Source organism: Pleurodeles waltl, chromosome 6, assembly GCF_031143425.1.
Source record: "Pleurodeles waltl isolate 20211129_DDA chromosome 6, aPleWal1.hap1.20221129, whole genome shotgun sequence".
NCBI lineage: Eukaryota > Metazoa > Chordata > Amphibia > Caudata > Salamandridae > Pleurodeles > Pleurodeles waltl.
The window spans coordinates 1,531,577,667-1,531,594,135 of NC_090445.1; the positions used below are offsets into that span (position 1 = coordinate 1,531,577,667).

The window sequence follows — 16,469 nt, forward strand, 5'->3', positions numbered from 1 at the left end:
CTCAGAACCTCCCCAGGGCTTTTCAAAGGTTTCAGTCCTCTCCAGAAATCTTTCTGACGTCAAAGTGTCCACCTCTTCCATCGGACGCATTGACAGCCCTTTCTACTCAGCACACATCTCCTGGAAGACGGCTCCACGCACCAGCAGGTGGCAAGATGTGTGCAAATGAACATCCGGGGGAGGGGGGCTTTCAGTCCCCAGGAGTCTGCTCTGCTCTCCTTCGTGAAAACCATTCGGATCAAACCACTGTGAAGGCAGATCCCAGCTCACCCACAACTAACCTCTTGAGCTGGCTTACATCACCCCCTATAAAACATCAAACATGCCCCAGGCTGGGAATCACCACCCCAAGGTTGGCCTTAGGGACAAACTACAGACGCAAAGGCAGGCAGAAGGCAGTAGATTCGCGTGAAGGAGTGAGTGGGCGTGTGCTGGTAGGTGTGTGCGCGCGCGGCACAGGCATTGGGCGGGTAAAAGGGCACGTGCAACAAAGCAAAGACGCGTAAAAAGCACGCACTTTTAGAAGGTATAAAAATGACGATCTGCGTCCCATCAGACATTTCACAGGACAGGGGAGGACGATTCAAAGCGGGAGACATGCAGACAGACAGCGAAGCGGGCTTGAAGGGACACCTGGCTATGGTGGTGACTGAGCACCTCTGCAATGTGTCCAGTAACAGGCGAACATAGAGGCGGGCCATTGCTACAAAACACACGGAGGTAGGGGAAATCGTCTCACACTCAAGCAAACTCAGACACATGAACGCAGACACATGAACGCAGACACGTGCAGACTGGCGGATACACGCACACAAACTGACACAGAAAGAGGGGCTCGCAAAGAAACTGACACAGAGACCCCGAGTTTTTTTTTTTTCTTAATAAAACACACAAACCTAAGCTCACATGTGCACCTAATGGCATGATCAGACCAGCATAGAGGCCAATCAGGCAGTGGACAGAAGGACTGGTGTGCCAGGTCAGTGCGTGGCCTGTTTCATTATCTGGGGCGCTGGATTTTATTTTTTCTGTTAATTTCCCTGACATCACCACAAATATTACCTGGTGCAAGCACACATGCATGCAGTCTCCTATATACAGAGTCTTTGCAAGTTCAAATTTGAGCCGATTTCAAATGTGCGCCATTGCTTTTTTTTTTTAGCATCTGACGTGAGGGGGCTTCATTCTGGTGCCCAGGACTATTCCCTGATCGCCTAATGTGAGCCAGTGGCAGCAGGTGGGCCCGCTGGTACTTATTTTTGTGGACTAGCATTTATTTTCCTTATCAGAGTTTCACCCAGAGCAAGATAAAGAAAAAAAAAAAGGGGGAATGAAGGAAGAGGAAGACAGATAAACACCGTTAATAAGAGAAAGCCTTGGATGAAAAAGAACCTGCTGGAGCAAAGGGGCAGGGAGTGTGTGTCGAATTAAAGTGGCATGAGGTAGAATCAAGACAACGCAGGCTTTTTATCTGGCACCCAGACCCTCGATGGGGAAAAGTGTGGGCTTCGGGGCAAAACTCTGGGCCCCAGCACTTATTGTCTGATAAAGTAAGCACTTTGAAAAAAGATAGAATTAAAGCACTATACTACCGCCTGCATTACAAAGACAACGATTAGTATGGGCAGGTTCACACATTCTGAGACAGGCACACACACACACAGACAAGTAAGACCCAACAAGGGGGCAACACAAAGGCAGAAAGCCACAGGCACAGAGGAAGAAAAACACACAAACTTGTATAATTATACAGAAATATAGCACAGACCATGCACTCAAACTCATTGTTGAACAAGTACTGAGACTTCTACACGAACACCGATCTATATATACACATGTGCACACAAGAGATGCACACAAACCCAGAAAAAAGCACGTGCACGCACAGTAAGGGTAAAGGCACACACGACCTCAGATGTACATGAAGCAAGCACATACAGACAAGCAAAGAGGAACTTACAGATATAAAGACAGTCACAAACAAAAGTGGTCAACCGACTACACAGGTGACACCGGATAATTAGATCAAGGCTCGAACAGACACTCAAGGTTCCCAAGCGTTCAAAACAGGCAGAAGGCGCCTGTCTTTTGACAGACAGGTACGCAGACAGCTATATGCAAGCTGTCAAGACACTGAGACAAAAGACACCTACACAAGTACGATCACAGACCAGAACACACAGTTACACATTTGACGTTATCTGCGAGCTATTTCTGTGGCAATTAGGAGGCAACAGAATCAAACAGACTGCATTTAACATTTTTAGAAAAACAAAGCCTGCAGGAAGTCAGCTGGGGTGTGCATACGACATGTGGGTCCGATGGGACTACCCAGCTGCGGGCGCGATCGGAGGCTGGTGGCAGCTTGCGCGCTTCTCCCAGGAGCATCCGTGCCAGGAAGGGATGCCCTCCGGGGGCAGACTGCATTCTCTTGCCTCGTCAGAGAAGCAGGCTCCTCCTGAAAAACGTTGATCATCTCGACGACTAGCTGGCTGTGTAGGATCATTGACAGGAATCTACACAGGAGTTTGTGGTGTATGGGTATCAGGGAGTCTGACATTTGAACAGTCCTAGCAACATGGCGGTAACCAGGTCGAAAGAGATGGATGCGCCATAGGAGCCTGTCATTGGCCGCAGGGGAACGTCTGGTATGGAAGGCTCTTTTCAGTGGCACCGAAAAGCCTACCCATCTCCCAACAGGTGAGTGATGCACCTGTCCCAGCATCAGAATGGCCTACAGGGCAATCAGGCAGTGGCCGACAGGCTGGTCTCACAGGCCAGTGCCTGGGCCATTTTTTGGGTTATTTGTTAGAGAATCCTCCTGCCCCACACCCACTGAGAACCCCATCCACCCCTCCAAAGCCCTCTGAAACAAACTATCCTACTACTTCCACCTCAAGATCTCAGACATATACAGCAACTTCAACCCCCAGCCCACCAACCTCGATCTCCCCTGTACCCCAAACCACCCCACCCACTGGATCACCAAATTGAAGCAGCTCTCCTCAGAAGACAATATTGCCATAATAACCTCGATCTACTCTGGATATCCCACAGATCTCTGCCCACACCATTTCCACAACCTGGAAAAAGAAGTAATCAGAGCACCCCTCACAGAAATCCTCAACACCTCCATCGCCACTGCCACCGGCCCAAATGCCTGAAAACACGCAGAGGTCAAGCCCCTTCTGAAGAAGCCCTCAGCAAGCTAAAAAAATATTGATATCACCTCCTTTCAGGTGTTGGTATCTCATCAATGGTTTGAAACCACAACTGCAGACACAAGCCACTGTTACATTCCACTAGTAACCATTAAGAAGCTAGGAAGTCCATTTCAAACCATTTTCCCTAACATTTCGAAATGTGTCAAAAAATGGACACCACAACTCACAAAAACTATTGCAAATCACTATGTGCCTTTGATTCACTGCAGCTATGAATTATTTTGCAGCCATAAAGCCTATGATTTTGTGAAAAACAGACTTGATGAACACAAAAACTCAAGCAGTACATAAGAAGGTACAACCAATTTGAATTATTCGGTATACTGATCCAGCTCAATAATTACAATTTTATAGACCTCAAAGACAACAAAACATTGATGTCTGAAAACTTCGCACCTTATTAGCATGTGATTCAGGGGAATGATTACCCTTTCTCAGACAACACGCTTAATTGACAACTAACATCAACTTCAATAATAAGTCAGTAGAGCTTAAGTTCACTACCAATTTGCCATACATGTGGTGTTATACCCTTCTCACAAGCCCTTCAAACTTCGCTAGTACAACCGTTGGGTGGTCATCTGTGCCATAGTTGAAACTGTTTTAACAGCCATTCAAAAATAAACTGTATAGCTTAGACGCCTGTAAAATTGTCTCAGTTATTTTTTGCCATTTCTGCGAATGGAGTACTAGATATGATGAAAAACAAGTAACAGGTGAAATAGAAACAAGTCTACCAGGGTTAGCATACCATCTAATTTTCCCATTTCAAAGAACTACGCCATTCAATTTATTCTTGGCGTAACCTTATCCTTAAATTAAAAAATGGATTTCACTTGACCAATCTCTACTCCTTTGGAATACTCAAACACCTCTTTTGCTTTATTTACATAAAATCTGTATTTTACAGAATTACAAGGGTATCTGCGTTAGATTACTACTACATCCTGCTTTTTTTCTCTTGCCATAGGATATAGGCTTCTCCCTACTCTAGCTCCTATTTTTCCCCCCTTAGCATTTCTGTTATTGGTACGATTACCTTGAACAGATTTTTCATAGTAGAGTCTATGGGGAGCAGTTCTTGGTGAGATGTGAAAGCACCAAATTTGCTTTCTGTACCATCTTGTGTGATCATAAGATTGGAGGTTTGAATCTCGTTATTGTGGGGGGATTGCAACATAAGGATTAATTTCATCCGGATAACCATGAGCCAGACATAAATTATATATAGTGAAGTTCCCATTGTAGGAAAATTATTATTGGCCAAGATTTCTCTGAAGCTGTCTGAGGCGGAGTATGCTCTGAGGATCGACAGCAGCGCAGGAGAGATACAGATTCCTGCATCTTTCTCTATTATGTGGTCATTTTCCATCGGGCGTGCTGGGATATGCTAAAACCAGCATCGGGAAAGTAAAGTGGGCAGCCTTTCATGTATGCCATCAATGCCCTGTACGTAGAGTAACAGGAGACTACTTCCTGATGGGATATGGCATCCACTTGTGTGCGCGTCGCAGGCTCGTCTCTGCCAAATGTGCACGTGCGTATATGGACACAAATAGTAGCATTAGAAGTGCAACGCAGAGACAATGACAAGAGCTGCCCAGGACTGGCGCTCAGTTCAAGTCAACAATGATCTATTGAAGCGCGCTCCTCAGGAGGCAAGTGGTACTTCATATGGCACTTAAGAGCACTCAAGGAAAATGTGCAGCGCAGCAGCTGGCTGACACGTGCGCGCGCACATACACACTTATAAGCAAAGGCAGGCCAATTCAAACTCACATGACATTCGCAAGGCAAGGGCACAAGGTGCCTGGTGGGCCTCCCATTAATAGTGGCCACGTGCTCTTGACTGTTCTAGGCTCAGTTCAGGGTAGGGGCACCTTGATTCACCCTCCACCCCCCACCCCCTGATGACTTAAATGTATGTTGGTAAGGTTGGATCAAAAGGGACCTGTGTATAGGCAGGCAGAATGGACAAACATACACCATGACACCTTTGGTCAGTGAGCCACTCTGATAAACATTACAAGGCACACCTTTCCGTTAAGGGCCTCCAAAATTGCAAAACGAAGTGATGCCAGGCAGGGAGTACAGATACTCACAGTGCATGAAAAGCACAGGGACTGTCCATGATGCACAGTAGCAACACACTTTGAAGGCAGACCTATCAAGCAGGGTAATAAGACACAGTGTAAGCAGGCACACACATACATGCCAACATTTCAGTAGAGGAAAGTGAGGGATTTTGAAAATATTCGGGGCAACTGATTTTCCCCATTGATTTCCATTGAAGCAGAGGCAAATTCAGGAGGGTGACAGATTAAAAAAAAAACATTTTGGATTCATAAATCGGGAGTCTCCCACCTGAATTCGGTCTATTGGCATGTATGGACAAATAGCTGCAGGGCAGGTCAGCCTGGGAGTTCAGTTTATAAGCGGGCAAGGTTGGCATTCCAAGGCAGGACTTCCTGACGTGACAGCACTGGAGGGGAACCTGAAGAGGGGGTGGGGCAGTCTTTGTGCTGTCAAGCACAGAGAAAGTCTTCTTGGTCAAGCACAGCCTGCAGGAGAGGCCCACCAGTCTGGCAGCATCACTCTTCTGCAGGCAGGTAAGGTACCACAGAGGGGGGGGGTCACAAACAGGGGGTTCAGCTGATACAACCTCCAGAAGTCCACCACGCAGGGAGTCAGCTGTTGCCCTAGCAGGGGATAGTGAAAAGCGGCCCATCTTGCAGGGAAATGGTATTGAGGCTTTGAGCAGGCTGAGCACACACTTTAGGAAGCATATTGTAGGCTGACACAATGCACTGGGGGTCCTTGGGGCAGGGAGTTCAGCCTGCACGGAGAGGCAAATGGCAGGCGAGGCTCAAAGGGAAGAATGTGAGTTTGCAGGCGCGTGCGCAGTCACTGCAGGCCGTGGATTCAAACACTTGCTAAGTAAAGAGAACACAAACTGGGACAGGCGGCAGGGCGCAGACACCAGACCTCGAAAGGATGACGTCGCTGACGGGCCTGGGGAAGGGCTCGGCCACCGTCCCGCCTTTTTCCACAGGGCTATGGCTGCAAAAGAAATACAGAGACAAGAACGAGAAACAAGCAGCAGGGGACAGCAACACTGCGCGCAACGTCATCACGCTCGCGGGACGGCTTCATGGAGTTCAGGAGTTTCAAAAGGCAGAGCGACACACCAATATATATTTATATTCTTAAGAGATACATACAGGAATTATGGAGCGACTAAGGGGGTGGGGAGATATGGCGGATTTTAATATGGTGGTGCTGGCAAGCTTCTATGGATTTCCAATGGACAATATATGCAAACTCTGGGGTCAACCATGCGGCTCGAGGAGGGTTGGCTCCAGACACCAAGGGCTCTTAAGGAATGGAAATTGCAAACTTACAGGGGCTCAAAGAGGTACAAAGGCAAACGTGGACCTCCGAGAGGTCCACTTGGGAGAATAATGAACTGTCCATCTTCCAGGGGGAACACAGCCTCAATGAGGGTGCAAACAACTGGCCACAGCTGTCGGTGGGGTAAAGAGGCTGTAAATTACCTTATGCTCCAAAACAGTGCTACCTTTTTCCAGACTTAGAAACATAATAATAATTTAAAAACACAAACTGGAAAGAACCATGCGAATGGCAGTTCTAAAACTATCATGAAAAATGTGGGTGAAGGCTGAAATCTGGCACTACCCCGTAGGCGCATTGATGATGTCGGTGCCCCGCCCACCTCTGATGTTTGATGGCAGAATGAACAGGAGAATGACAACAAAGGAGAATGCGCTATGTTTCATTTATGACATACATCCCATTACAATTCCAGTAGAAAACCCCTTTTCCACCAATTATGCAGCAAGAACAAACATTATAATCACCCTTTAGAACAGGAAAGCAAAGCAAGCTGGGAGACAAACATTGCAGACAGACACAGAGAGGGACAACGACGATGAGAGGAATTGGACTACAGGAATATGGGCAATGTGTGCACAGCAGACCATAAGAAGACTCCATAGCATAAAATAAGGGGTACATGCTGAAGAAAGTAGACATGTTATTAGTGACAGCAGAGAACACAAACATTGCAATGTTTCTCCAAAGTGTGTTGTATGGTAACTGTGCTCGCCGCATCCTCGCTGCAATACATGACAGCCCCACAGAGAGGAAATACACAGCCAGAGCCCACTACTTCGGGCAGCTTGCTGCTGCTTACCACATGGCCCCTCATGCTTAACCGGTATGGCGCTCCTCTGGTGGCACTCTGCTTTCTGTCGCTCACAGTCGTTGCTGTAGGTGCGGCTATCGCGTCCACACACAGGCCTGTAGGCACCATCGCAGACCACCCTGTCGCAGGAGCAGCGGGCACTGCCCCGGCGGTTAAGGCACACTGCGTTGAATTTACATTCTTCCTTGCACTTGTCTAAGAGGAAAAAAAAGAAGACAATCAGGTGAGAATGAGGAAATGATGGATGCTGCCTGCCTTTAGCTTTCAAAGCTCTACAATCCAATAAAGCTACCTAGGTGAGCAAGGTACAAGAAGCCTGATGTATCAAAGGGTTTTACCCATTCTGTATCTGAGGAAAATGAATCGTACACATGGACCAAGGAGCAGGAGATCTCTATAAACTCTAGTGTTCTAGTTCATATTCCTGGCAGGGCAGTGTCAATAATTCAAACATGTGTATTGTGTCATAAGGACAACTCTATATGCCCATGGGGACCAGGGTCAGTATTAGATATACAGGGAGTGCAGAATTATTAGGCAAATGAGTATTTTGACCACATCATCCTCTTTATGCATGTTGTCTTACTCCAAGCTGTATAGGCTCGAAAGCCTACTACCAATTAAGCATATTAGGTGATGTGCATCTCTGTAATGAGAAGGGGTGTGGTCTAATGACATCAACACCCTATATCAGGTGTGCATAATTATTAGGCAACTTCCTTTCCTTTGGCAAAATGGGTCAAAAGAAGGACTTGACAGGCTCAGAAAAGTAAAAAATAGTGAGATATCTTGCAGAGGGATGCAGCACTCTTAAAATTGCAAAGCTTCTGAAGCGTGATCATCGAACAATCAAGCGTTTCATTCAAAATAGTCAACAGGGACGCAAGAAGCGTGTGGAAAAACCAAGGCGCAAAATAACTGCCCATGAACTGAGAAAAGTCAAGCGTGCAGCTGCCACGATGCCACTTGCCACCAGTTTGGCCATATTTCAGAGCTGCAACATCACTGGAGTGCCCAAAAGCACAAGGTGTGCAATACTCAGAGACATGGCCAAGGTAAGAAAGGCTGAAAGACGATCACCACTGAACAAGACACACAAGCTGAAACGTCAAGACTGGGCCAAGAAATATCTCAAGACTGATTTTTCTAAGGTTTTATGGACTGATGAAATGAGAGTGAGTCTTGATGGGCCAGATGGATGGGCCCGTGGCTGGATTTTTAAAGGGCAGAGAGCTCCAGTCCGACTCAGACGCCAGCAAGGTGGAGGTGGAGTACTGGTTTGGGCTGGTATCATCAAAGATGAGCTTGTGGGGCCTTTTCGGGTTGAGGATGGAGTCAAGCTCAACTCCCAGTCCTACTGCCAGTTCCTGGAAGACACCTTCTTCAAGCAGTGGTACAGGAAGAAGTCTGCATCCTTCAAGAAAAACATGATTTTCATGCAGGACAATGCTCCATCACACGCGTCCAAGTACTCCACAGCGTGGCTGGCAAGAAAGGGTATAAAAGAAGGAAATCTAATGACATGGCCTCCTTGTTCACCTGATCTGAACCCCATTGAGAACCTGTGGTCCATCATCAAATGTGAGATTTACAAGGAGGGAAAACAGTACACCTCTCTGAACAGTGTCTGGGAGGCTGTGGTTGCTGCTGCACGCAATGTTGATGGTGAACAGATCAAAACACTGACAGAATCCATGGATGGCAGGCTTTTGAGTGTCCTTGCAAAGAAAGGTGGCTATATTGGTCACTGATTTGTTTTTGTTTTGTTTTTGAATGTCAGAAATGTATATTTGTGAATGTTGAGATGTTATATTGGTTTCACTGGTAATAATAAATAATTAAAATGGGTATATATTTTTGTTTGTTAAGTTGCCTAATAATTATGCACAGTAATAGTCACCTGCACACACAGATATCCCCCTAACATAGCTAAAACTAAAAACAAACTAAAAACTACTTCCAAAAATATTCAGCTTTGATATTAATGAGCTTTTTGGGTTCATTGAGAACATGGTTGTTGTTCAATAATAAAATTAATCCTCAAAAATACAACTTGCCTAATAATTCTGCACTCCCTGTAGTAGGCAACCCTTTCACACTAGTCTGAGGAGACCAACAGTCAATGTATAACTCAAGCAGCCCAGATGTTAGTTCTCACTTGGGTAACATATACAAAAAAACACTCTGATTGAGAAGGTTTCTGTTGCTGTTATATATTCTCCTCCAATACATATGCAAATGACAGTACAACTAATATTTAAAAAAGTGCAGACGATGCAATGCTTAAGTGAGTGCATAATTATGTTAAATATATACAAAAGACACTATAGGTCCTCCCTGGTTCATAACAATTTGCTTTTGACATACTTGTGCGTACAATATAGCACAATGTGGATTACAAATAATCTGGGAACCCAGAGATATGTATGTCGTTGTTTCAATCTCTTATGAGTGAAAAGGTCTCCTCAGACTAAGTCGCCTGGCTCAGTATCATTAAGGAGTACAATGTGTTGTGTACCAAAAGAATCACGTCTACGCCACCACAACTGTTTGGACGACTACATACATCACAACCACCTCTACTATTTCAAATGCACTTTCCACTTGTCCCATCCAAGTTGACCGACTCGCATCAATCAGCAGTATCCAAGATATCTTGTAACTTGCTTATAAGCTGTGATGGATGCAGAACAATTGTTTGCAGGCACCATAGATGGATGGTGGTCATTGTACAGAGGAGGAATAATTCAGAGTGAGACTGGTCCAGCTTGGTCTGCATGGAGTGGTGAATCCGTCTCAGCTCATAAGCAAGTTACAAGACATCTCAGAAACTGCTGATTGATGCGAGTCGGTCAACTCGGCTGGCAAAAGTGGAAAGTGCTTTTGAAATAGTGGATGTAATGTCCATTAGAGGTAGTTGTGATTCATGTAAATGTCCAAACATCTCTCTTGGTTCCCAGGTTATATGTAATCCACATTGTGCTATATTGTACGCACATGTATGTAAAAAAATGAAAATGTCACTTACCCAGTGTACATCTGTTCGTGGCATCAGTCGCAGTAGATTCGCATGTTCTGCAATAGCTCGCCATCTGGTGTTGGGCCGGAGTGTTACAAGTTGTTTTTCTTCGAAGAAGTCTTTCGAGTCACGGGACCGAGTGACTCCTCCTTTTGTCTCCATTGCGCATGGGCGTCGACTCCATCCTCGATTGTTTTTCCCCGCAGAGGGTGAGGTAGGAGTTGAATTGTAGTAATAGTGCCCATGCAATGGAGTGACTAAGTATGCACTTATTTAAGGTTGAGATGATACATATATAAATAATTGAAGGTAACTTCCAAACTGCTACAGGCTCCCGGGGAGGCGGGTGGGCACATGCGAATCTACTGCGACTGATGCCACGAACAGATGTACACTGGGTAAGTGACATTTTCAGTTCGATGGCATCTGTCGCTGTAGATACGCATGTTCTGCAATAGACTAGTAAGCAGTTATTTCCCCAAAAGCGGTGGATCAGCCTGTAGGAGTGGAAGTAGTCTGAAATAATGTCCTTAATACAGCTTGACCTACTGTGGCTTGTTGTGCGGATAACACGTCTACACAGTAGTGCTTGGTGAATGTGTGAGGCGTAGACCATGTGGCTGCCTTACATATTTCTTGCATTGGGATGTTTCCTAGAAAGGCCATGGTAGCACCTTTCTTTCTGGTTGAGTGTGCCCTTGGTGTAATGGGCAGCTGTCGTTTAGCTTTAAGGTAGCAGATTTGGATGCATTTAACTATCCATCTGGCTATACCTTGTTTTGAAATTGGGTTTCCTGCATGAGGTTTTTGAAATGCAATAAAGAGTTGTTTAGTCTTTCTGATGTTCTTTGTTCTGTCAATGTAATACATTAATGCTCTTTTGACATCTAATGTATGTGGTGCCCTTTCAGCTACGGTATCTGGCTGTGGAAAGAACACCGGAAGTTCCACTGTTTGATTTAGATGGAACGGTGAAATAACCTTTGGCAAAAATTTAGGATTGGTCCTTAGGACGACTTTATTTTTGTGTAGTTGTATAAAAGGTTCCTGTATAGTAAACGCCTGAATCTCGCTTACTCTTCTCAGGGAAGTAATGGCGATGAGAAATGCCACCTTCCAGGTTAGGAACTGTATGTCGCAGGAGTGCATGGGTTCAAAAGGTGGACCCATAAGTGTAGTTAGGACAACATTTAGGTTCCATGAAGGAACAGGTAGTGTTCTTGGTGGTATAATTCTCCTAAGGCCCTCCATGAATGCTTTAATGACTGGTATTTTATATAGGGAAGTTGAATAGGTAGTCTGCAGGTATGCAGATATTGCTGCAAGGTGAATCTTAATGGAAGAGAAAGCTAGGTTAGATTTTTGTAAGTGAAGCAAGTAACCCACTACATGTTCTGGAGTTGTGTGTAATGGTTGTATTTGATTAATATGGCAGTAGCAAACAAACCTCTTCCATTTACTTGCATAGCAGTGCCTGGTGGATGGCCTTCTTGCTTGTTTTATGACTTCCATACATTCTTGGGTAAGTTGTAAGTGCCCGAATTCTAGGATTTCAGGAGCCAGATTGCTAGATTCAGCGATGCTGGATCTGGGTGTCTGATCCTTTGGTTGTGCTGTGTCAACAGATCTGGCCTGTTGGGCAATTTGATGCAGGGTACCACTGATAGGTCTAGCAGCGTTGTGTACCAGGGTTGCCTTGCCCAAGTTGGTGCTATCAATATGTGTTTGAGTTTGCTTTGACTGAGTTTGTTTACCAGGTAAGGAAGGAGAGGGAGAGGAGGAAAAGCGTAAGCAAATATCCCTGACCAGTTCATCCATAGGGCATTGCCTTGGGATTGTTTGTGTGGGTATCTGGATGCGAAGTTTTGGCATTTTGCGTTCTCCCTTGTCGCAAACAAGTCTATCTGAGGTGTTCCCCAGAGTTTGAAATAAGTGTTCAGTATTTGGGGGTGAATTTCCCATTCGTGGACCTGTTGGTGATCTCGAGAGAGATTGTCTGCGAGTTGATTTTGTATCCCTGGTATAAACTGTGCAATTAGGCGAATTTGGTTGTGAATTGCCCAATGCCAAATTTTTTGTGCTAACATGCTTAACTGCGTGGAGTGCGTCCCTCCCTGCTTGTTTAGATAATACATTGTTGTCATGTTGTCTGTTTTGACGAGAATGTATTTGTGAACTATTATTGGTTGGAAAGCTTTTAGTGCTTGAAAAACTGCAAGAAGTTCTAGGTGATTGATATGCAGTTTTGTTTGATGTACGTTCCATTGTCCTTGTATGCTGTGTTGATCGAGGTGTGCTCCCCACCCTGTCATGGAAGCATCTGTTGTTATTACGTATTGTGGCACTGGGTCTTGGAAAGGCCGCCCCTTGTTTAAATTTATGTTGTTCCACCACAGAAGCGAGAGGTAAGTTTGGCGGTCTATTAACACCAGATCTAGAAGGTGACCCTGTGCTTGAGACCACTGTGATGCTAGGCATTGTTGTAAGGGCCTCATGTGCAGTCTTGCGTTTGGGACAATGGCTATGCATGATGACATCATGCCTAGGAGTTGTAATACCATCTTTGCTTGTATGTTTTGTGTTGGATACATGCGTTGTATGATGGTGTTGAAATTTTGAATTCTTTGTGGACTTGGAGTGGCTACTCCTTTTGATGTGTCTATTATGGCTCCCAGGTATTGTTGTACCTTGCGTGGCCGAATTTTGGATTTTGTGAAATTGACGGTGAACCCTAGTTTGAAGAGGGTTTGTATGATATGATTTGTGTGATTTGAGCACTCTATTAACGAATGGGCCTTGATTAGCCAGTCGTCTAGATATGGGAACACATGTATTTGCTGCCTTCTGATGTGTGCAGCGACTACCGCTAGACATTTGGTAAAGACTCTTGGTGCGGTTGTTAATCCGAAAGGCAGTACCTTGAATTGGTAATGTATTCCTTTGAATACAAACCTTAGGTATTTCCTGTGCGATGGGTGAATTGGTATATGGAAATAAGCATCCTTGAGGTCTAAAGTTGCCATGTAGTCGTGCAGCTTTAGCAATGGCAATACTTCTTGTAGTGTGACCATGTGGAAGTGGTCTGATTTGATGAAAGTGTTGACTACTCTGAGGTCTAGGATTGGTCTCAGTGTTTTGTCCTTCTTTGGTATCAGAAAGTACAGTGAGTAAACTCCTGTGTTTATTTGTGTGTCTGGCACTAATTCGATTGCATTCTTTTGCAATAGTGCCTGCACTTCTATCTCTAGGAGATTGGAATGGTGTGTTGTTAAATTTTGTGCTTTTGGTGGTATGTTTGGAGGGAACTGTAGAAATTCTATGCAGTAACCATGTTGGATAATTGCTAGAACCCAAGTGTCTGTAGTGATTTTCTCCCATGCTCTGTAATAATGACCTATTCGTCCCCCCACTGGTGTTGTGTGGAGGGGGTGAGTGACATGTGAGTCACTGTTTAGTAGTAGGGGTTTTGGGGCTTTGGAATCTTCCTCTATTTCTAGGGAATTGCCCTCCTCTATATTGTCCCCGAAAACCTCCTCTATACTGTCCTTGGTAACTGGACGGTGTGGCTTGTGAGGTGCTGGCTTGTGTGCTTTGACCCCGAAACCCCCCTCGAAAGGGCGTTTTACGGAATGAGCTGTAATTCCCTCTGCTCTGCGGGGAGTAGAGTGCGCCCATGGCTTTGGCAGTGTCCGTATCTTTTTTGAGTTTCTCAATCGCTGTGTCCACTTCTGGACCGAACAGTTCTTTTTCATTAAAAGGCATATTGAGAACTGCTTGTTGAATCTCTGGTTTAAATCCAGACGTTCGGAGCCATGCATGCCTTCTGATAGTTACAGATGTATTAATTGTCCGTGCAGCTGTATCTGCAGCGTCCATGGAGGAGCGGATCTGGTTGTTGGAGATGGCCTGTCCCTCCTCAACCACTTGTTTTGCCCTATTTTGGAAGTCTTTGGGCAGATGTTCAATGAGATGTTGCATCTCGTCCCAGTGGGCTCTGTCATAGCGCGCAAGTAGTGCCTGGGAGTTCGCGATGCGCCACTGGTTTGCAGCTTGTGCTGCGACTCTTTTACCAGCTGCATCAAACTTGCGGCTTTCTTTATCTGGGGGTGGTGCATCTCCAGATGTGTGAGAGTTGGCCCTTTTCCTAGCTGCTCCTACAACAACAGAGTCTGGTGGCAGCTGTGTTGTGATGAAAGCCGGGTCTGTAGGAGGCGGCTTATACTTTTTTTCCACCCTTGGTGTGATTGCCCTACTTTTGACCGGGTCCTTAAATATGTCTTTTGCGTGCCGGAGCATACCAGGGAGCATAGGCAGGCTTTGGTAGGAGCTGTGGGTGGAGGAGAGTGTGTTGAACAAGAAATCATCCTCGACCTGTTCTGAGTGGAGGCTTACGTTGTGAAATTGTGCTGCTCTAGCCACCACCTGAGAGTACGCGGTGCTGTCTTCTGGTGGAGATGGTTTTGTAGGGTATGCCTCTGGGCTGTTATCTGACACTGGGGCGTCGTATAGGTCCCATGCGTCCTGGTCTTGGTCACCCTGGCTCATGGTGGTGTGAGCTGGGGAGTGTGATGGCGTTTGTGCTGGTGAAACGTTAATCACGGGCGGAGGAGAGGGTGGTGGTGTAACTCTTTTCACCACTTTTGGTTGTGGTGCTTGTTCCGTGTGGAACTCCAACCTTCTCTTTCTCCTAATGGGGGGAAGGGTGCTTATTTTTCCTGTCCCCTGCTGAATGAAGATACGCTTTTGCGTATGGTCCGCATCAGTTGCTTGTAGCTCTTCCTCAAACCTATGCTTCTGCATTTGGGAGGTTAGCGAGTGCTCTTCTGTATAAGAGCCTGAAGCTGGGTCGCTTGCAGTTTGTTTCGGCGTCGAAACTTTGTCTGCGTGTTTTTTCGGCTCCGAGGTGACTTTTTTCCTTTTCGGGGCCGAAACCTCTCGGCGTCGATCTGTTTCGGTGCCGCTGTCTCGGCGTCGAGCCGTGTCCACACCGGCATCTCGGTGTCGAGGCTTGTCTCCAGCACTTTCTCGGTCCCGAGAAGGCTGCGTGCCGGTGTCTCGACCGGAGTCGGACGATCTCGGCACTGTTTGGGCCTTTTTCGGTGCCGACGGTCGGTCACCGATTTTATGGGTTGAGCCATGGCCTGGTGGCAGTGGCGTCCCCTGGGCCTTGTAAATGTTTCTTTGTGTGGTTTTCGACGTCTTACTCACGGTTTGTGTATCGTCGAATCCTTCGGAGTCTGAGTCTTGGATCGAGAAGGTACCTTCCTCTTCCTGTTCCTCGAACTCCCGTCGGGCTGTCGGTGCGGACGCCATTTGAAGTCTTCTGGCTCGACGGTCTCGGAGTGTTTTTCGGGACCGGAACGCACGACAGGCCTCGCAGGTGTCTTCGCTGTGCTCAGGTGACAGGCACAGGTTGCAGACCAAGTGTTGGTCTGTGTAGGGGTATTTATTGTGGCATTTGGGGCAGAAACGGAACGGGGTCCGTTCCATCGGCGTTCTTCAGCACGCGGTCGGGCCGACCAGGCCCCGACGGAGGATCGAAAAATTACCCCGAAGGGCACCGGAGCTCTTCGATCTTCGATGCGGTGTTGAATGTAAGTATGCCGATCCCGAACGCAACAATACCGACGAAAATCTTCCGAAATTAACTATTTTTTCTGTTCCGAAACTCGGAGCGACAGGAACACGTCCGAACCCGATGGCGGAAAAAAAACAATCGAGGATGGAGTCGACGCCCATGCGCAATGGAGACAAAAGGAGGAGTCACTCGGTCCCGTGACTCGAAAGACTTCTTCGAAGAAAAACAACTTGTAACACTCCGGCCCAACACCAGATGGCGAGCTATTGCAGAACATGCGTATCTACAGCGACAGATGCCATCGAACACTTTGTTATGAACCATGGAGAATATATGAGGTCTTTGTATATGTTTTATGTATTCATGCACTCACTTAAGCACTGCATCGTCTGCACTTTTTAAATATTAATTGTACTGTTATTT

General features: G+C 46.2%; 1 protein-coding gene across 4 annotated transcripts in view; it reads right to left on the minus strand.

The window, feature by feature from the left end:
• The window catches only part of AGRN (agrin), a 591,795-nt gene that overhangs the window by 133,301 nt on the left and 442,025 nt on the right, over positions 1-16,469 (minus strand). For all 4 annotated transcript variants that reach the window (XM_069241113.1, XM_069241112.1, XM_069241114.1 and 1 more), the window contains one exon: positions 7,438-7,644. In XM_069241113.1, the coding sequence (XP_069097214.1) occupies positions 7,438-7,644 (207 nt within the window). The remainder of the gene's footprint in view (positions 1-7,437; positions 7,645-16,469) is intronic.